General features: G+C 48.6%; 1 protein-coding gene and 1 non-coding gene across 3 annotated transcripts in view; one reads left to right on the forward strand and one right to left on the reverse strand.

Annotated features, from left to right (window-relative positions):
* Nucleotides 1–9,375, forward strand: part of IQGAP3 (IQ motif containing GTPase activating protein 3) — a 45,546-nt gene extending 36,171 nt beyond the window's left edge. For both annotated transcript variants that reach the window (XM_074390238.1, XM_074390239.1), the window contains exons 30-38: nt 143–275; nt 406–508; nt 1,181–1,307; nt 3,014–3,101; nt 3,930–4,142; nt 5,446–5,612; nt 5,918–6,019; nt 6,463–6,571; nt 7,908–9,375. In XM_074390238.1, the coding sequence (XP_074246339.1) occupies nt 143–275; nt 406–508; nt 1,181–1,307; nt 3,014–3,101; nt 3,930–4,142; nt 5,446–5,612; nt 5,918–6,019; nt 6,463–6,571; nt 7,908–8,021 (1,156 nt within the window). In that variant the 3' untranslated portion in view covers nt 8,022–9,375. The remainder of the gene's footprint in view (nt 1–142; nt 276–405; nt 509–1,180; nt 1,308–3,013; nt 3,102–3,929; nt 4,143–5,445; nt 5,613–5,917; nt 6,020–6,462; nt 6,572–7,907) is intronic.
* On the reverse strand, nt 5,104–5,202 carry LOC120360269 (small nucleolar RNA U13). Its single transcript, XR_005576839.1, has one exon. It is a non-coding gene; the product is annotated as a small nucleolar RNA U13 (small nucleolar RNA).
* Nucleotides 9,376–22,180: the final 12,805 nt, after the last annotated feature.

Below are 22,180 nucleotides of genomic sequence, written 5' to 3' on the forward strand. Positions count from 1 at the left end.
CTGGGATGGAAGTAGGGCAGGACAGAGGGTAGAAGCAGAGACTGGAGAGCCTGAATTGGCTGGAGAAGGCTGGGGAAATGATGGGGACAGAACATGAATGGGGTGCTGGCCCTCCTCACTCTCATGCCCTCCCTCCGGACAGGAAGTTCATCCATAGAGCCTGCCAGGTGCCAGAGCCAGAGGAGCGTTTTGCAGTAGACGAGTACTCAGACATGGTGGCTGTGGCCAAACCCGTGGTGTACATCACCGTGGGGGAGCTAGTCAACACGCACAGGGTGAGGGCTGTGATCTGCAGGGTGTTGGCTGGGTGGGCGGGGGTTTGGTAGCCCATGACAGGGTAGTAGGCTGGCCCAAGGGGGAGCCTGGCTCAGACCCTGCACCTCCTTTTCTTCCTCCGTCCTGCAGCTGCTGCTGGAGCACCAGGACTGCATTGCCCCCGATCACCAAGACCCCCTGCATGAGCTCCTGGACGACCTCGGGGAGCTGCCCACCATCCCTGACCTTATCGGTGTGTGCCCCCCTTGGCAGCTGGGGCCAGCTGGGGGGCCTGTAGGGAGGGAGAGACAGGCAGACCAACAGCAAATGGGAGCGTGCCCATGCAGTCTAGGTCTTGTGCCAGGCAGCTAGCTCCACACTCTCTCTCTGATCCTGACATGGGCACAGGAACACAGATTGATGTGGAGAAGGTAGACAGTAGAGGGACCCATGATCATCATGTAAATGGCCAATTAAAGGATGTGCAGGAGACACAGGGATAAGGGTCTCGTTAGGTCTGGCTGAGGAGGAGGGGTTTCCGGGCCATGGAATAGGAGGAAGCCGACTTACTGGGAAGAAGGACAGAATGAAGATGGTGACTGGAAAGAGCCAGGAGCTGCAGGCTCAGGGGGCATGGCTCCTCTACCCTCAGAGCACCCAGGGCTGAGGGTGTAGGGGTGGCACAGCCCCAGTAACGCAAGGGTACTCTGGTTAACAGCCCTTCCATCAGTGCTAAGGGTTGTGGGCACAGGGTGGTTCTGCGGACCCGTGTGGGAAAACTTCCTGGAAGAGGGGCATGTGGAGCAGCCGATTTAACGTGACCCCATCTGTGTGTACGTGCATGCGTGTGTGTGTGTGTGTGTGTGTGTGTGTGTGTGTGTGTGTGTGTATGCCTGTCTCCCTCTCATTCCTCACCACACCTCAGGGGAGAGCATTGCTGCAGGTGGGCACACAGACCTGAGCAAACTAGAAGTGTCCCTGACACTGACCAACAAGTTTGAAGGACTAGAGGCAGACACCGATGACTCCAACACACGTAACCTGCTTCTGAGGTGGGTGACGCTGGCCTCTGCCCCTCCCTACCTGAGCTCCCCAGCCCTGAGGCTGGTAAAATAGCCTTACTCTGAGGGACTCATTCCACCTTCCTGGGCTCCCTTATCCTTCAGGAAGTTCTTCCTGAAGCCTACCTTTATTCCCCTCGCAACAGCCTTGGCTCTTTTCCACCTGGCATCCTCAGCTTTTTGCGCTGTGTTGTACTGAAGATAAAAGAATGGCAAAGATATTGGCAACAGCAGGTGTTTGCATATTGTACTGTTTACCAAGTGCTTTTTTCATTTTTTCTTTTTTAAGTAGACACGGAGTCTCGCCATGTTGTCCAAGCTGGTCTCAAACTCTTGGCCTCAAAGCTATCCACCTGCTTCAGCCTCCCAAAGTGCTAGGATTACAGGCTTGAGCCACTGCGCCTGGCCCAAATGCTTTTTTTTTTTTTTTTTTTTTGAGACGGAGTTTCGCTCTTGTTACCCAGGCTGGAGTGCAATGGCACGATCTCGGCTCACTGCAACCTCCGCCTCCTGGGCTCAGGCAATTCTCCTGTCTCGGCCTCCTGAGTAGCTGGGATTACAGGCACGCACCACCATGCCCAGCTAATTTTTTGTATTTTTAGTAGAGACGGGGTTTCACCATGTTGACCAGGATGGTCTCGATCTCTTGACCTCGTGATCTACCCGCCTCGGCCTCCCAAAGTGCTGGGATTACAGGCTTGAGCCACCGCGCCCGGCCCCAAATGCTTTTTATATGTTACCGCTTACTCTCAGGAACAAGCTATGAGATAGATGGTGACTTCCCCTCTTCATAGTTGAGGAAAGACTCAGGAGTTACGTGATTTGTCCAAAGTTTCACAGCCAGTGGGTTGTAGAGCAGGTTCTAATTCCACATTCTTTTTTTTTTTTTTGAGATGGAGTCTCACTCTGTTGCCCAGGCTGGAGTGCTGTGACACAATCTCAGCTCACTGCAACCTCTGCCTTCTGTGCTCAAGCGATTCTCCTACCTCAGCCTCCCGAGTAGCTGGGAGTACAGGTGCCTGGCTAATTTTTGTATTTTTAGTAGAATTGGGATTTCACCATGTTTGCCAGCCTGGTTCTGAACTTCTGACATCAGGTGGTTTGCCTGCTTCGGCCTCCCAAATTGCTGGGATTGCAGGTGTGAGCCACCACACCCGGCATAATTCCACATTCTTGTTGAGTGTGATGGTTAGGAGATAGGCCTGAGCTTTTTCTTCCCCAGTTCTGCAAAACTGAGAAGGGCTGGGCTGCTCATCTGGGCAGATGAGGAGCCAAAGTACCAGCTCAAGGTCCCTGCCAACAAGGAAACCCCTTCCACCCGTTAATTCACTCATAAACAAGTGAGCCAAGTATCGTCTTTGTCCTGCCATCAAAGGGCTGAGAGCAGGGTTGGGCTAGGGCTGAACACAGTCAGAGCACCACCAAGAGGGTGATGGGTGTCAGATGCATTGAGAGCTAGGGAGAAGTGATGGCTGGGCAGGGAGGACCTGTGTGCTCAGCTGAAGGACTCAAAGGAAGATAGTTTGTGTGGAGGGTATTCTAGGCAGCGTCATCCCCCATCCCTCTCGCTCTCTCCTTACCTCCTAGCAGCCATGCTATAGAGCAGGATCCATTCATTCTCAGACCTCTGGCCAGTCCCATGTCCAGGCCCTGCCTCTGCCCCTCACCTCTCCTCCATTCCTGCCCTCCTTGTGCAGCACCAAGCAGCTGTTGGTGGACATCATACAGTTCCATCCTGGGGACACCCTCAAGGAGATCTTGTCCTTCTCGGCTTCCAGAGAGCAGGTGAGTGGCCGGGCCAGCCCACAGGTTCTGTCTCATTCATCGCCTGCCTCACCCTGCCTGCACCGCCGCTTCCCTCCCCTGAACCTCACCCACAGTCGGCCAGAAGCAGACACCTGTGTTCACCAGTAATGAGAACTCTGGAGGCCTACAGGGTGAGGGGCATGGCCTTAGCTTCGGGAAGCCTCAGGCTGCAGGGTCATGGGGCCCCACCCGTCTCCCCACTGCACACGCCGAATCCAGCGCCAACACTAGGGCCATGGGGAGCGCTGAGAGGCCATCTGGGAAGGCTCCCCTGGAAAGCCTGCACTCAGAAAAGAGTGGTCCGCTAGAAGGCCTGGAGGCAGAAGGTGGTAGACACGTGGGGGCCAGGGGCAGGTCGGGCCAGCTGGAGTGAAGACTGAACCCAGGTCTTCCCAGAGAAAAAGTGGGGATGGCCGCTAGAGGGATATCCCAAAACAGAACAGAAAGGGAAATGCCTCAAACACCCTGTGCCATCACAAAGGTCCATTGTTGGGAAGTCACTGCTGGTGTCTGTCTGGAATCCCCAGCTTCAGTTTGGGTTTCCTTTGGGCCTCTCCTCCCCTGTGGTGATCCACGAGGCCCTCCCATGTGTGACACCGTGTGTTATGATGTTATACCTTTATTGTCTTCCTAAGCTATGCCCTGCCCAGCCATACCCTGCAGAGGCTGGGTTCTAGGGCACTTTCTTAATGACACACAGAAAAATGTTCAGGCCTCCCTTAGTTGTTGGTGCCCTTGGGGCCTTCACTGGTGTGGGGACAGAAAGGTAGGTCCTGGTAGACCCCTCTAGCATCTCTGTGTCCCCAGGAAGCAGCCCACAAGCAGCTGATGAGCCAACGCCAGGCCTGTGCAGCCCAGACCCCGGAGCCACTGCGACGACACCGCTCACTGACAGCTCACTCCCTCCTGCCACTGGCAGAGAAGCAGCGGCGCGTCCTGCGGAACCTGCGCCGACTTGAAGGCCTGGGGCTGGTCAGCGCCAGCAATGGCTACCAGGGGCTAGTGGACGACCTGGCCAAGGTAACGACCTGGGCCTGGGCTCTGTGTGCCCATGTGTATGTGTGTGCATGTACAGGTTGATCCATAGTGTTGGCAGGCCCCTCCCTGATGAGTGCCCACCCCAAATTGTCACCAGCCAGGGTCATTTTTGAAGGAAAGATTTTTTTTTTTTTTTGAGACGGAGTCTTGCTCTGTCCCCAGGCTGAAGTGCAGTGTCGCAATCTCAGTTCACTGCAACCTCCGCCTCCTGGCTTCAAGCGATTCTTCCAGCTCACCCTCCCGAGTAGCTGGGACCACAGACATGTGCCACCATGCCCTGCTAATTTTTGTATTTTTTTAGTAGAGACGGGGTTTCACCGTGTTGGCCAGGATGGTCTCGATCTCTTGACCCTGTGATCCGCCCGCCTCAGCCTCCCAAAGTGCTGGGATTATAGGCGTGAGCCACTGTGCGAAGCCAGTTTTTTTTTTTTTTTTTTTTAATTGAATCAGAGTTTTGCTCTGTCACCCAGGCTGGAGAGCAGTGGTGCAATCTTGGCTAACTACAACCTTCATCTCCTGGGTTCAAGCGATTCTACTGCCTCAGGCTTCCCGAGTAGCTGGGATTACAGCTGCCCACCACCATGCCTGGCTGATTTTTGTATTTTTAGTAGAGACAGGATTTCACCGTGTTAGCCTGACTAGTTTCAAACTTCTGATCTCAGGGTCTTTCCACCTTGGCCTCCCAAAATGCTGGGATTGCAGGTGTGAGTCACTCCACCTGGCTGCCAGATGTTTGTATTTTTAGTAGAGATAGGGTTTTACCATGTTGGCCAGGCTGGTCTCAAACTCCTGACCTCAAGTAATCTGCCCGCCTTGGGCTACTACAAAGTGCTGGGATTACAGGTGTGAATCAAATCACCACACCTGCCCTGAAGGTAAGATCTTGAAATTAGGGAGGAGGTGTTCTTGCAACTCTCTCTCTCTCTCTTTTTTTTTTTTTCCACATTAGCCAGGTACGTGCCCAGATCAGAAGGTTTGAGGGAGGCAGACCTCACACATGAGCATGAAAACCCGATCCTTTGCTTAGGACCTACAAAAGTATCCTTGCGACTTTCTTGTTCTAAAAAACAAAGAGTCTTGAACTCAGTCTTCAATGGGAAGAGGCCCTGAGGACGTGCTTTGAGGATTTGAGATACCATCCTTGAGATTGTCCTTCTAGGAAAACAATATTGAAGCCTGCTCTTCTGAAGAGCCTCACAGTGTGTAGTTCTTGGGCCTGTGTCAGGCCCTAAGGCTCTCCTGCCAGGAAGGAACACTCATCCCTCCCACTGTTCCCCAACCCCAGGACATCCGCAACCAGCACAGACACAGGCACAGGAGGAAAGCGGAGCGGGTGAAGCTTCAGGCCACATTACAGGGCCTGAGCACTAAGACCACCTTCTATGAGGAACAGGGGGACTACTACAGCCAGTACATCCGGGCCTGCCTGGACCACCTGGCCCCCGACTCCAAGTAGGTGCTGCTTTCCTGCACTCAGAAGGTTATGTGTGACTTCTCACCTCTGCCCATGTCACCTTTGCCTCACCATCTCCCAGCTTTGAAAGGGGAATCTCAGCCAACACAGCGTAGTTCCTTCCTAAGTCTGGTCTTTGAGCCTCACTTACAAAGTCCTGGGCTCAAGTGCAATCCCCCTCCTCTGTCTTCCATCAGGGAGAAGTCTTCCTCGGGGTCTCATTTCCTTTCCAGCCACAGGGAATGAGTGTCTTTGGTGGTAAAGAGTTTGTGGGATGAATTCTCTGGGGCCTTCTTTTAATCAGGAGTTCTGGGAAGGGGAAGAAACAGCCTTCTCTTCATTACACTGCTGCTCAGCTCCTGGAAAAGGGGGTCTTGGTGGAAATCGAAGATCTTCCCGCCTCTCAGTAGGTGTCTTTGGAGGGCAGGATGTCAGCCCCTGCCTGTCCTCTAACCTGGGGGTGGAACTCTGGGCTGGACACTGGGTGGAAGGGAAGGAGGAGCGGTCCCGGCCTTGGAGGAGTTGCTAGAATGATGGTGGAGACAGAGCATGCCCAGACAGAACATGAAGCGCCATGGACATGGTCTAGCACAATTCTAGGTGCCCTCAGGCAGAGGGTACTGGGAAAGCTTTGGAGAGGTGAGAACAGCTGGGTAGGGCGGGGCAGGTAAAGACAGGAGCAGAAGTAAAACTGGGAGGAGACAGCGCGCTGGGCCCTCTGGAGTGACAGAGGGGAAAGCTGGCTCCGGATAACACTGCTGCCCGGGATGAGGAGCAGTGGGTGCAAGAGTGTGGCTGTAGCCCTGGGAAGAGGCAGTGGGTTCCTGTTTTGAATCTGGTTCCTGACAGCTTCAGAAACGTCATCTTTGACATCACCCCGGGAGAAGAGGCAGGAAAGTTTGAAGTAAATGCCAAGTTCCTGGGTGTGGACATGGAGCGATTCCAGCTTCACTATCAGGTGAGAGGACAGTTCCATGAACCTACAAGACACCTGCTGGGCTTTAGGTGCTGGCCTGAAGAGAGCAGCTGGCCTCACTTCCCTAGTCCTCAGATGACACCAGCTCAGCTCTTCACCCGATCAGTATCTTCTGTTCCTGAAGAGAAGAATGGGGGTCTGTGCAGCCCAAGGCCCCCTTTCCCCATACCCTGACACCCCACCACCAAGCATCAGGGAGACTGGAGTAGGCCACTGGTGTCAGAAGCAGGATTAATATTTGAAACCCTATCACATGTCAGGGACTTTACATGTTACCTCCTTTAATCTTCTCCACAGCTCTGAAGTATTATCCCTATTTTACAGGCTCTGAGGCAAAAAGTTTAAGAAGCTGGCCTAAAGTCATAGGCCAGTGTTCAGGAAAACTGTGTGTGTGTGTGTGTGTGTGTGTGTGTGTGTGTGTGTGTGTGTGATGATGAAGTCTTGCTCTGTTGCCCAGGCTGGAGATCTCAGCTCACTGCAACCTCCACCCCCCAGATTCAAGCGATTATTCTGCCTCAGCCTCCCGAGTAGCTGGGATTACAGGCATGCACCACCATGCCCAGTTAATTTTTTTTTTTAATTATTTTTAGTAGAGACGGGGTTTCACCATGTTGGTCAGGCTGGTCTTGAACTCCTGACCTTGTGATCCGCCCACCTCAGCCTCCCAAAGTGCTGGGATTACAGGTGTGAGCCACCAAACCCAGCCAAGCAGTGGTTTTAAATCCAAATCTTTTTGCTCTGGTGTTTTGTCTTTTGAATAAGAAAAATGATTTCAGTTGGGCACGGTGACTCATGCCTGTAATTCCAGCACTTGGGGAGGCCAAGGCAGGCGGATCACCTGAGGTCAGGAGTTCAAGACCAGCCTGGCCAATATGGTGAAATCTGTCTCTACTAAAAATACAAAAATTAGCCAAGCATGGTGGCGGATGCCTGTAATCCCAGCTACTTGGGAGGCTGAGGCAGAAGAATCACTTGAACCCAGGAGACGGAGGTTGCAGTGAGCTGAGATCACGCCACTGCACTCCAGCCTGGGCAACAGAGCAAGACTCCATCTCAAAAAAAAAAAAAAAAACAAAGAAAAAAGAGAAAAGAAAAATGATTTCAAGCCCTAGTTCTGCTTGAATTGACATTTGATCAAGTCACTGTACCTCTCTTGCCTCAGTTTCTTCATTTGTGAAGTGGGGTTTCAGTGCCCTGCTTCAGTGGCCAGTGCCACCGGTGACTGCAGAAGGCCCCATGATGTGAGTGTTTTGTACACTGCCTGGCTAGACCACATTCAGAACCCCTTAAACTCCCCTCCCTGCCTCTTCCCTCCTAGGACCTCCTGCAGCTCCAGTATGAGGGCGTGGCTGTCATGAAACTTTTCAACAAGGCCAAAGTCAATGTCAACCTTCTTATCTTCCTCCTCAACAAGAAGTTTTTGCGGAAGTGACAGAGGCAAAGGGTGCTACCCAAGCCCCTCTTGCCTCACTGGATGCTTTCTTTAACACTAACTCACCACTGCGCTTCTCTGCAGACACCTAGAGCTCAGGACTGGGCAAAGCCCAGGGATTCTCACCCCTTCCCCAGCTGGGAGGAGCCTGCCTGCCTGGCCACAGTGTATCTTCTAATTGGCCAAAGTGGGCCTTGCCCAGAGTCCAACTGTGTGGCTTTTATCATGCATGATAAACCACTGGCTTTCCTGCCAGATGGTAGAGCATGGGCCTTGGCCTGGGAAGGCCACTACTCTTGTATCTGCTACTGCCCTCCCATGGTCACCCCAATCTTACAGGCACTGCTCCAGCAGCCTGATTTCCCTGCTGCCTGCCTTTCTACACTCCCAAAGCCAGGGCCAGGCTCCCCATCCCTGCCTCCCACTGCATTAGCAGCGGGTGTTCCCTGTCTGCCTCAGCCTAAGCAGCTCTGCTGTGTGATCTGCATACCCTCCAACCAGGCAGGGACTGAGGGTATGCAGTGTGCGTTAATGCCCATGTGGCATTGTGGCACTGTTGGCCCCCTGGCAGCATGGGCAAGATGACCTTCCATTAACCTCAAGTCTCGTTCTCATTTGTAGTGTTTTATATGTGGGTCACTAGGGTATTTATTCTCTCTCCCATCCCTACACTCTGGATCATTGTGCAGCCTTAATCAAGGTTTTAATTCTTCGATTTTTTTGAGCTCAAAGAGAGTTCTCATTTTTCCTATTCAAACTAATATCCATACCAGTGGTTTGTTGTTTTTGCTGGAAACCGAGTTTCACTCTCGTTGCCCAGGCTGGAGTGCAATGGCGCAATTTTGGCTCACCACAACTTCCGCCTCCCAGGTTCAAGCGATTCTCCTGCCTCAGCCTCCCGAGTAGCTGGGATTACAGGCATGTGCCACCACACCCAGCTAATTTTGTGTTCTTAGTTGAGGTGGGGTTTCTCCATGTTGATCAGGCTAGTCTTGAACTCCTGACCTCAGGTGATTCACCTGCCTCGTCCTCCCAAAGTGCTGGGATTACAGGCATAAGCCACTGTGCCTGGCCCATGCCAGTGTTTTATACCTTGGATTTAAAGTCAGTTTAGTTTGGGGCAACAGAGTTCTCACTCATGTTTAAGATCTCCTCATTTCAGCTCCATAAGATTAAAGAGGAGTCTTTCCCTTCTCTCTTATACCTTCAGGATTCTCATGCCTTGCAGCTGACTTTTCCAGGCAATTTCCATAGATCTGCAGTCCTGCCTCTCACAGTCTCTATTGTCCCCACATCTACCCAACTTCCTGTACTGTTGCCCTTCTGATGTTAATAAAAGCAGCGGTTACTCCCACATCTGTTAACCCTTATTTCATTTTCTGTGGAGCCAGCCTCTAAGTTCTGGAACACATCTTCCCTGAGAGAGCTGGGGAATCCTTCCTGCAGCCTCCCCCAGCCCTCTGCCTGCCTCCGGTGTGAGTCCACTCTGCCTGCCTGAGCTCGTAAAAGCTTAATGAGATGTGGCATTTATTCTCTCTTCCCTCCCCCAGGGGACGGAGAGGAGGAAGGAATGCTTAGGTTTCAATTCTGTTTTTATCGGCCACTCTGAAGACTAAAGCTGAGAGGAGAAGCCAGTCTAACTTCTACCCGTTTCACACACAGTACCTGCAGGTTCTTTTCCTGAGTCTTGGGTGGTGATACCCACCAAGGCTCTTAAGCATTAACTTCTTAGGTATTGTAGATTCTACACTCTGATCAAAATCTCCTTTCCAAGAGGAAAGCCCCCTCCTCTCCTCCTTGCTTTCAGAAAGTAGGGAGGGAAGTCTGCTGGGGAGGAGACAGTACAGACACTTGCCCTGACATCTGAACTCCCAGGCAGCCCCTGTTGGGGACACACCTTTGCCTGGTGCAGCCTGCCTCCCTCCACTCCATTCCATTCTGTCACTCAGGATCTGTCTTGCTGTCACATCCAATCTCAGTCACAGCCTCTCCCCCCCTTAACATGTCACAGCAAAGGCTTCAAGTACTGCCTTGCTCCGGGTGACAGTGACATTTACCAGTAGATCCAAGTTTCTACATGTGATCAGTCACGATTAAAAATCTCACACTCACCAAATGGCTGCCACTCTCCCCCACAGTCACATGATCTCAGCCACATATACCACATATAGAAATGTCACAATAGCTACGGTTGTGGAGAGCCTATTGTGGGCTGGGATATTTACATACATTTGCTCCTCCCAAAACCCTACAAAGGTGATTGTGGTCACCATCTTGGTTTAACATGATGAAACTGAGATTCGGAGAGTTGGATCCTGTAACTGATCAAGACTACTCAGCTGGAAAGGAGCAGAACAGGGCTTCAGACTCAGGCCCATCTACTCACAGAAGAAATATACATTCCCTTGCATTTTTCTCTTCTCTGAGAGAAACATTTTTGCTTCCTTGACCTCCCCTTACATGACGCTGTCAAGCTCCTCCCACACTCCACTCTGCTGTGTGTCCCTGATAAGCTTGAGCTCATCAGTGTCCTTGCTAACCTTAGGGGCCCAATCTGAGATACAGTCTCTTAGCTCCTATGGAGGCAACTCTATCAGTATAACCTCTTTGGAGGACAATTTGGGAACATCAAAAGTGTAAGTGCTTCTTAGACAAAGTGGCAAAAAAAAATTAAGTGCAGGGTGCCAGGATAATTCAACAGAGAAAGTCTTTTCAACAAATGGTGTCAGGACAACTGGAAATCCACATGCAAAAGGAGGAAGTTGGACCCCTACCCCACACCATATACAAACATAAACTCACAATGGACCACAGACCTAACTGTAAGAGATAAAACTCTAAAACTCTTTTTAATTTAATTTAATTTATTTATTTATTTATTTATTTTTGAGACGGAGTTTGGCTCTTGTTACCCAGGCTGGAGTGCAATGGTGCCATCTCGGCTCACCACGACCTCTGCCTCCTGGGTTCAGGCAATTCTCCTGCCTCAGCCTCCTGAGTAGCTGGGATTACAGGCATGTGCCACCATGCCCAGCTAATTTTTTGTATTTTTAGTAGAGACGGGGTTTCACCATGTTGACCAGGATGGTCTCGATCTCTTGACCTCATGATCCACCCACCTCGGCCTCCCAAAGTGCTGGGATTACAGGCTTGAGCCACCGTGCCCAGCCTTCTAAAACTCTTTTCTAAAAAGTCAGGCATGGTGGCTCACGCCTGTAATCCCAGCACTTTGGGAGGTCAAAATGGGAGATTGCTTGAGCCCAGGGAGTTCAAGACCAGCCTGGGCAATATAGTGAGACTCTAATCTCTAAAAAATATATGTATTTTAGGCCAGGCGCGGTGGTTCATGCCTATAATCCCAGCACTTCGGGAGGCCGAGGCAGGTGGATCACCTGAGGTCAGGAGTTTGAGACCAGCCTGACCAACATGGAGAACCTCATCTCTACTAAAAATACAAAATTAGCTGGGCGTGGTGACACATTCCTGTAATCCCAGCTAATCGGGAGGCTGAGGCAGGAGAATCGCTTGAACCTGGAAGGCAGAGGTTGCAGTAAGCCAAGATTACACCACTGCACTCCAGCCTGGGCAGCAAGAGCAAAACTCCATATCAAATAAATAAATAAATTATATATATATATATATATATATATATATATATATATATATATATATTTAAAATTTAAATAAGCCAGGCACAGTGGTTCACACCCGTAATCCCAGCAATTTGGGAGGCCAAAGCAGGCGGATCTCTTGAGGTCAGGAGTTGGAGATCAGCCTGACCAACATGACAAAACGCTGTCTCTACTAAAAATACAAAAATTAGCCAGGCGTGGTAGCGGGCACCTGTAATCCCAGCTACTCGGAGGCCAAGACAGGAGAATTGCTTGAACCCAGGAGGCAGAGGTTGCAGTGAGCTGAGATTGTGCCACTGCACTCCAGCCTGGGTGACAAAGGAAGACTCCATTCCAAAAAATAAAAATAAAATTTTTTTAAAAAATGAAAAAACCCACCAAGTTGGAGAGAGTAGTTGCTAATCATATAAATGATAAGGGATTTATATCTGGACTATATAAAGAACTCAACAATAAAAAGACAACCCAATTAAGAAATAGGTAAAGGAGCCGGGCGCGGTGGCTCAAGCCTGTAATCCCAGCACTTTGGGAGGCTGAGGCGGGTGGATCACGAGGTCGAGAGATCGAGACCATCCTGGTCAACGTGGTGAAACCCCGTCTCTACTAAAGATACAAAAAAAAATTAGCTGGGCATGGTGGTGCGTGCCTGTAATCCCAGCTACTCAGGAGGCTGAGGCAGGAGAATTGCCTGAGCCCAGGAGGCGGAGGTTGCGGTGAGCTGAGATCGCGCCATTGCACTCCAGCCTGGGTAACAAGAGCGAAACTCGGTCTCAAAAAAAAAAAAAAAAAAAAAAATAGGCAAAGGATTGGAATACACATTTCTCCCAAAAGAACATATACAAATGGCTTTTTTTCTTTCGAAAGCAAGTTTCACTCTGTCACCCACACTGGAGTGCAGTGGCGTGATCATGGCTTGCTGAAGCCTTAGCCTCCTGGGGCTCAGGTGATCTCCCACCTCAGCCTCCCAAGTAGCTGGGACTACAGGCATGTGCCATCATGCCCAGCTAATTTTTGTATTTTTTGTAGAGACAAAGTATTCACCATGCTGCCCAGGCTAGTCTTGGACTCCTGGACTCAAGTGATTCGCTCACATTAGCCTCCCAAAGTACTGGGATCGCAGGCCTGGGCCACTGTGCCCAGCCATCACTAGCCATTAGAGAAATGCAAATCAAAATCACTATGAGATCCCATTTTACTCCCATTAGGATGGCTAAAATAAAGCAGACACAATGACCAGTGTTGGTGAGGAGAAATAACAACTCTAATACATTGCTGGAAGGGTTAAATGGTGGAGCCACTTTGATAAACAATTGGCAACTCCTCAAAATGTTAAACACAGAGTCATCATGTGACCCAAAAATTCCACTCCTACATATATATCCAAGAAAATTTAAAGCATATGTCCACAGAAAAATCTGCACGCGAATATCTACAGCAGCACTGTTCATAACCACCAAAAAGTGGAAGCAATTCAAATGGCCTTCAACTGATGAGTGGATAAACAAAGGTAGTATCTCCATGCAGTGGACTATTATTCACCCATCAAAAGGAATGAAGTACTGACACATGCTACAACTGCTAAGTGAAAGAAGCCAGATACAAAATGCCACATACTGTATATTTTTATTTACGTGAAATGTCTAAAAGACTCAGATCCATAGGAACAGAAAGTAGATCAGCAATTGCAAAGGCCTGAGAAAGTGGAGAATGGAGAGTGACTGCTAATGAATACGGGCTTTCTTTTAGGGGTGATAAAAATATTCTGTAATTAGTGGTGATAGCTGCACAACTCTAAGTATAATAAAAACCACACAAGTATATACTTTAAAAGGGTGAATTGCATGGTCTGTGAATTATATTTCAATAAAGTTTGTTTTTCTTAATATAAGTACACATACCCAGCAAGGACTTTTTCCTTTGGATGTACCTCGATATGTGGGCAAAGAGTTCTGGAGCATTTGTTGCAGTATTGTTTGTAATGGCAATAAACTCAGTAGGCAGCCACACAATGGAACATTATGCAGCCAATAAAAATTATCAGCTGGAAGCTGGATATGTGGATCATGCCTGTAATCTCAGCACTTGGGAGGTCAAGGTCAGAGGATAGCTTAAACTCAGGACCTCAAGACCAGCCTAGGAAGGCTGGGCACAGTGACTCAGACCTGTAATATCAGCACTTTGGGAGGCCAAGGCAGGAGGATCACCTGAGATCAGGAGTTCAAGACTAGGCTGGCTAACATGGTGAAACCCTATCTCTACTAAAAATAGAAAAAATTAGCCAGGCATGGTGGCATGCAACTGTGAGCCCAGCTACTCAGGAGGCTGAGGCAGGAGAATCGCTTGAACCTGGGAGGCAGAGGTTGCAATGAGCCGAGACTGTGCCACCGCACTCCACCCTGGGTGACAGAGCAAGACTCTGACTCAAAAAAAAAAAAAAAGAAAAAAAAGAGGACGGGCACGGTGGCTCACATCTGTAATCCCAGCACTTTGGGAGGCCGAGGCGGGTGGATCACCTGAGGTCCAGAGTTAGAGACCAGCCTGACCAACATGGAGAAAACCCATCTCTACTAAAAATAAAAAATTAGCTGGGCATGGTGGCGCATGCCTGTAATCCCAGCTACTCAGGAGGCTGAGGCAGGAGAATTACTTGAATCCGGGAGGTGGAGGTTGCGGTGAGCCAAGATTGTGCCATTGCACTCCAGCCTGGGCAACAAGAGCGAAACTTATCTCAAAAAAAAAAAAAAAAAAAAATGTAGTCCCATCTACTTGGGAGGCTGAGGTGGGAGGATCGCTTGAGCCCAGGAGTTCTGGGCTGTAGTGCACTATGCCAATCAGGTGTCTGCACTAAGTTTGGCATCAATATGGTGACCTCCCTGGAGTGGGGGACCACCAGGTTGCGTAAGGAGGGGTGAACCGACCAAGGTCAGAAATGGAGCAGGTCAAATTTCCCGTGCTGATCAGTAGTGGGATCGCACCTGTTAATAGCCACTGCACTCCAGCCAGCCTGGGTAACATAGTGAGACCCCATCCCTAAAAAACAAAACAAACAAACAAACAAAAAGACCACTCTGGGCAACACAGTGAGACCCTGTCTCTTAAAAAAATGAGGTGGATCGGCCGGGTGTGGTGGCTCATACCTGTAATCCCAGCACTTTGGGAGGCCAAGGAGGGTGGATCACAAGGTCAGGAGTTCGAGACCAGGCTGGCCAACATAGTGAAGCCCCGTCTCTGCTAAAAATACAAAAAAAATTGGCCAGGCGTGGAGGCAGGAGCCTATAATCCCAGCTACTCAGGAGGCTCAGGCAGGAGCATTGCTTCAACCTAGAAGGTGGGGGTTGCGGTGAGCTGAGATCGCATCATTGCACTCCAGCCTGGACAACAGAGGGAGACTCCATCTCAAAAAAAAAAAAAAAAGAAAGAAAGAAAGAAAGAAAAAAAAAAAGAGGTGGATCTGTGTGTGCCAATGTGGAAAGCTGTCATTTTGGACGGATACACAAAGAAACTTTGCAGTGGTCACTTTTGGACAGTAGAGATGAGGGGAAGGTTCTTCTTGTAATATGAATACAATAAGCTTATATTGCTCTTTAAAACAAAATAGAGATAGGATCTCCCTCTGTTGCCCAGATGTGAGCAACATGACAGAGTGGCATACCACTCGTTCTAGAGCAGTGCTTCTGACAGTGGGCTCCACAGGCTTTACTGGCTCACAGCTAGATACATGCAATAATTGAGAGCAAGTGTTTAGAAGCTTATAGAAACTGCCAGTAATTTTCCATCTGAAGGTAATCATTTTTAAAACTGAGGCCTGTGTTTTATAGGTCTTTTTAATTTCAGTTTTCTAGTAACTAGTTGTCCTGTATTTCACAAAAATATTACTCCATAAAAGACTGGAAATTTTAAAAAATGCATTCTTCACTACAGACAGTTTGAGAACTGTTCTAGAGGCATACTTTAATAACATGATATAAGAATGCATTAGCTCTGTTGAGTCAAACTAAAGAGACTTATATAGCACTATAATTTGTCCATTGACAATAAAAAATAAAGAGACTTGAGAGTAGCTGAGAGCATATTGTATATGCAATTTTAGATTCTGCTTTATTCGCTCAGCCATAAAAAATCTTTTCCTGTCTTTAAAATTTCTTCAAAAATATTAATGCCTATAATATAGCCCATATGTACTTAACATTTCTACAAGACTGAATTGTTTTCCATGTTCACTAGTATAAGTAATTATATAATGGATATCTTTGTAGATAAAATCTTTGTTACATTTCTTTCTTTTTTTTTTTTTTTTTTTTTTTTGAGACGGAGTTTCGCTCTTGTTACCCAGGCTGGAGTGCAATGGCGCGATCTCGGCTCACCACAACCTCCGCCTCCTGGGTTCAGGCAATTCTCCTACCTCAGCCTCCTGAGTAGCTGGGATTACAGGCACGCGCCACCACGCCCAGCTAATTTTTTGTATTTTTAGTAGAGACGGGGTTTCACCATGTTGACCAGGATGGTCTCGATCTCTCGACCTCGTGATCCACCCGCCTCGGCCTCCCAAAGTGCTGGGATTACAGGCTTGAGCCACTGCGCCCGGCTTTTCTTTCTTTTTTTTTAGACAGAGTCTCACTCTGTTGCACAGGCTGGAGGGAGTGACATGATCACAGCTCACTGCCACCTCCAACTCCTGGGGTCAAGGGATCCTCTCACTTCAGCCTCCTGAGTAGCTGGGACTACAGGTATTTACCACTATGCCCAGCTAATGTTTAATTTTTTTAAAGACAGGGTATTTACCATGTTGCTTGAACTGATCTCGAACTTCTGGGCTCAAGTGATCCTCCCGCTTCAGCCTCCCAACGTGCTGGCATTACAAGCATTAGCCACTGCACCCGGCTCTCCATTACATTTCTAATTAACTCCTTAGAACAGAACACTAGAACAGAAGGTAGTTCAGAGAGTATACACTTCTCTAAAAAATTATAGGTTTTTGGCTGGGTGCAGTGGCTCATGCCTGTAATCCCAGCACTTTAGGAGGTTGCGGTGGGCGGATCACGAGGTCAGAAATTTGAGACAAGCCTAGCCAATATGGTGAAACCCTGTCTCTACTAAAAATACAAAAATTAACTGGCATGGTGGCGCACGCCTGTAATCCTAGCTACTGGGGAGGCTGAGGGAGGAGAATCACTTGAACCCGGGAGGCAGAGTTTGCAGTGAGCTGAGATTGTGCCATTGCACTCTAGCCTGGGCAACACAGCAAGACTCCATCTCAAAAAAAAAAAAAAATTGGGCCGGGCGCAGTGGCTCACGCCTGTAATCCCAGCACTTTGGGAGGCCGAGGCGGGTGGATCACGAGGTCAAGAGATCGAGACCATCCTGGTCAACATGGTGAAACGCCATCTCTACTAAAAATACAAAAAAGTAGCTGGGCATGGTGGCGCGTGCCTGTAATCCCAGCTGCTCAGGAGGCTGAGGCAGGAGAATTGCCTGAACCCAGGAGGTGGAGGTTGCAGTGAGCCGAGATCGCGCCATTGCACTCCAGCCTGGGTAACAAGAGCAGAACTCCGTCTCAAAAAAAAAAAAAAGAAAAAAATTGGAGGTTTTTTTCCTAATTATGATACATATTTATTGTGGGAAATTTAGAAAATGTATTTTTTTAAAGGGTAAAAATAATTCATGATACCGTAACAAGTGGTGAACACTTGTAACATTTCTTCCAATTATATTTACAATTAGAACCACACTACGCAGCTTCTTGTGTAACCTGCTTTCTCCATTTACCATTATAAACTTTTTCCCATATTAAATGGGCTGCAACATAATCTACTTAATGCATCCACTATAAAATAACTAGATTGTTTAAGTTTTAGTATAATAATGCTGTATTGGCCAGGCACGGTGGCTCACGCGTGTAATCCCAACACTTTGGGAGGCCAAAGCGGGGGGATCACTCGAGGCCAGGAGTTTGAGACCAGCTTGAAACTCCACCTCTACTAAAAATACAAAAATGAGCTGTGCCCCGTGACGTGCATCTGTAGTCCCAGCTACTAGGGAGGCTGAGGCAGGAGAATTGCTTGAACCTCGGAGATGGAGGTTGCAGTGAGCCAAGATCACGCCACTGCACTCACCCTGGGGACCGAGTGAGACTCCGTCTCAAAAAAATAAAATAATGCTGTGTTGGACTATATGTCTAGATGAGAAGTGGCTCAGTCAGAGTGTTTGCATTTTATAAAGGATCTTTTTACACGTGGCCTAACGTCCTAAAGAAAATCTGTGCCAATTAACAGAAAGAAAGAAGGGACAGAAAGTGAGAGAAAATGGTCCACACTACTGGGGCCAGTACTCCAGAGTCAGGAAGGAAGCCCAGACTGACTGTGCTGCAAATCTACACAAATCTGTGTCTGCTGGGGCTTATGAAACATCTCAGTTGCCTTTCCACCAGGGTAGCATAAGAGGGCCCCTTTCTCCGCAAGAAACACGGACATTTAAAAAATATGTGTGGGTGGCCGGGCGCGGTGGCTCAAGCCTGTAATCCCAGCACTTTGGGAGGCCGAGGCGGGTGGATCACGAGGTCAAGAGATCGAGACCATCCTGGTCAACATGGTGAAACCCCGTCTCTACTAAAAATACAAAAAATTAGCTGGGCATGGTGGCACGTGCCTGTAATCCCAGCTACTCGGGAGGCTGAGGCAGGAGAATTGCCTGAACCCAGGAGGCGGAGGTTGCGGTGAGCCGAGATCGCGCCATTGCACTCCAGCCTGAGTAACAAGAGCGAAACTCCGTCTCAAAAAAAAAAAAAAAAAAAAAAAAAAATCGAATCCTTCAACAACTATTTATTAAGTGCCTTCTGTGTGCCAGACACTGCCCTAGGTACTTGGAATTCATCCCTGAACAAAGCAGACATAGATCAATGACCTAGTGAAGCTGACGTTGCAGCAGAAAAAGACAGATACTCTACAGTATGTTAGAAGAAACAAGTGACTTATGGCCGGGCATGGTGGCTCACACCTGTAATCCCAGCACTTTGGGAAGCCAAGGTGGACAGATTGCGTAAGGTCAGGAGTTCGAGACCAGCCAGGCCAATATGGTGAAACCCTGTCTTTACTAAAAACACAAACATTATCCGGGTGTGGTGGCATGTGCCTGTAATTCCAGCTACTCTGGAGGCTGAGGCAGGAGAATCACTTGAACCTGGGAAGCGGAGATTGCAGTGAGCCGAGATCATGCCACTACACTGCACCCCGGGTGACAGAGCAAGACTCTGTCTCAGAAAAAAAAAAAAAAAAAAGGAAGGAATAAGTGGCTTGGAAAAAGGAAAAACAGGGTAAGGGACATCAAAAGTGGAGGAGAAGAGTGGGTTGCAATTTTAAGTAGGGTGATCAGGAGAGGCTTCCTTGAGAAGACAACATCTCACAATGACTTGAAGGAGGCGAAAGGTGAGCTACGTCGGCTGGGCGTGGTGGCTCATGCCTGTAATCCAAGCACTTTGGAGGCCAAGGTGGGCAGATCACCTGAGGTCAGGAGTTCAAGACCAGCCTGACCAACATGGTGAAACCCCGTCTTTAAAAAAAATAAAAAATAAAATAAAAATAAATAAAAATAGGCCGGGCGCGGTGGCTCAAGCCTGTAATCCCAGCACTTTGGGAGGCCGAGGCGGGTGGATCACGAGGTCGAAAGATCGAGACCATCCTGGTCAACATGGTGAAACCCCGTCTCTACTGAAAATACAAAAAACTAGCTGGGCGTGGTGGTGCATGCCTGTAATCCCAGCTACTTAGGAGGCTGAGGCAGGAGAATTGCCTGAGCCCAGGAGGCGGAGGTTGCGGTGAGCCGAGAACGCGCCATTGCACTCCAGCCTGGGTAACAAGAGCGAAACTCCGTCTCAAAATAAAATAAAATAAAATAAAATAAAATAAAAAAAATAAAAAAGATGAGCTATGTGTGAATACCTGGAGACAAGTTCTTTTTTTTTTTTTTTTTTTTTTTTTTTTTTTTTTGAGACGGAGTTTGGCTCTTGTTACCCAGGCTGGAGTGCAATGGCGCGATCTTGGCTCACCGCGACCTCTGCCTCCTGGGTTCAGGCAATTCTCCTGCCTCAGCCTCCTGAGTAGCTGGGATTACAGGCACGCGCCACCACGCCCAGCTAATTTTTTGTATTTTCAGTAGAGACGGGGTTTCACCATGTTGACCAGGATGGTCTCGATCTCTTGACCTCGTGATCCACCCTCCTCGGCCTCCCAAAGTGCTGGGATTACAGGTGTGAGCCGCTGCGCCCAGCCAACAAGTTCTAAAAAGTAAGGTGGAAGAACAGATCTGATACAGCCTTGTAGACTATAACAAGTTGTGGCAGAGACCACCAAACACTCACCAAAAAAACCATTTTCTCTGCTGCATTTCCCAATCCCCTTGCAGTTAGGCAGAACTATATGACTAGTGAAAGCCTACTGGAAGTACAGTGTGCCGTTTCCACACTGAGGCAATAAAAATCCCCTATGTGTCCAGGCACAATGGCTCACACCTGTAATCCCAACACTTTGGGAGGCTGAGTTGGGAGGATTGCTTGAGCCCAGGAGTTTGAGACCAGCCTGGGCAACATAGCAAGACCCCATCACATTTTTTTTTTTTTCAAGACAGGATCTCAGTCTGTTGCCCAGGCTAGAGTGCAGTTGTGTGATCAGGACTCACTGCAGCCTCAACCTCCTGGGCCCAAGCAGTCCTCCCACCTCAGCCTCCCAAGTGACTAGGATCATAGGCGTGTGTCACCACACTCAGATAATTTTTTTTTTTTTTTTTTCATAAAGATGGGATCTCCCTATGTTGGCCAGGTTGGTCTCAAACTCCTGGGATCAAGGGATCCCCCTACCTCAGCCTCCCAAAGTGTTGGGATTACAGGCGTGAGTCACCACACCCAACCCTTTTGTTTTTTTTTTTTTTTTTTGAGATGGAGTTTCACTCTTGTTACCCAGGCTGGAGTGCAATGGCGCGATCTCGGCTCACCGCAACCTCCGCCTCCTGGGTTCACGCGATTCTCCTGCCTCAGCCTCCTGAGTAGCTGGGATTACAGGCACACACCACCATGCCCAGCTAATTTTTTGTATTTTTAGTAGAGACGAGGTTTCACCATGTTGACCAGGATGGTCTCGATCTCTTGACCTCGTGATCCACCCGCTTCGGCCTCCCAAAGTGCTGGGATTACAGGCGTGAGCCACCGCGCCCGGCCCATGCTCTTCTTATAGGGGTATTATCCCTCATCCCATTGAGAGGTGGCATCCATGGTCCCTCCCTTTGAATTTTGGAAGGCCTCCAACTACAGTGAAAGTGAGGTTATGTGACTTACAACTTCCACCTGGTCCTGGCCAGGCGCAGTGGCTCACACCTGTAATACCAGCACTTTGGGAGGCCAAGGTGGGCAGATCACGAGGTCAAGAGGTCGAGACCATCCTGGCCAACATGGTGAAACCCCGTCTCTACTAAAAATACAAAAATTCGCCAGGCGTTTGGCACGCACCTGTGGTCCCAGCTACTTGGGAGGCTGAGGCGGAAGAATCGCGCCACTGCACTCCAGCCTGGTGACAGAGCAAGACTCCGTCTCAAAAATAAAAATAAAAAAATAAAAAATAAAAAAACAACTTCCACCTCGTCCTATGGGCCATTTGCTGTGGGAACCCTACTGCCATACTGTGAGGAAGTTGAGGCCACCTGGAGAAGTCAGCATCTATGTGATGTTCCTGTTGACTTTCCCAGCTAAGATCCTAGCTGACAACCAGACACGTCAGGAAGCCTTTGAGATTACTCCAGCTGCTGTCTGCAACCACAGGAGAGACCTGTCAAGTGACAACTGCCTAGTTTAGCCCAGTAGAGCCCAGTACCATAATAATAACGAAAGGATGTTGTTTTAAGCTTCCAGGTTTTAAGGTGGTCTGTGACATAGCAACAGATAAATGGAAGAGTTGGTCTGAACATTTCCCACTGTTTTAATCTCATATATTCAAGTCCTTTTGCACCAATGAGCCACCTTCTTGCCAAGTCTGCCTCTTCTCTTTCCACATAAAAGTGCTAAACAGTGCAGGGCAATGGATGGAGCTAGGAGTGATCTCTCCAAGCTGACTCAGATTTATAAACAAGATTTTCTGGGTATAGCTGTTCCATTAACACACAGTAGGCATTCAATGACTATCAGTTAAGTGAATGCATAATGCTGGCCACGTTCCTGCATCTTTTTAAAAAGATAATCAACCTAATGAAATGCCTTCATAAAATTCAGATGCATTATGCAACACTCCTCAGAAATACCAATCTATTAAACCCTTTTATTATAAAAAGCAAATTTTTTCTTTTCTGAGGTCCCTTTTCCTTAAACAAATAAAATAATGTATATATCATCTCAATGTAAAAGGCCCAAATCATACATTCAAAAGTAAGGTAAAATATATCTGCATCTTCTCCAGAAACAAGCCTTGTTGATAATTTGGTATAGATCCCGGCAGGCCTTCTTCCTATACATTTTTTTTTTTTTTTTTTTGAGATGGAGTTTCACTCTTG

Source organism: Saimiri boliviensis, chromosome 19 (assembly GCF_048565385.1).
Source record: "Saimiri boliviensis isolate mSaiBol1 chromosome 19, mSaiBol1.pri, whole genome shotgun sequence".
Lineage (NCBI taxonomy): Eukaryota > Metazoa > Chordata > Mammalia > Primates > Cebidae > Saimiri > Saimiri boliviensis.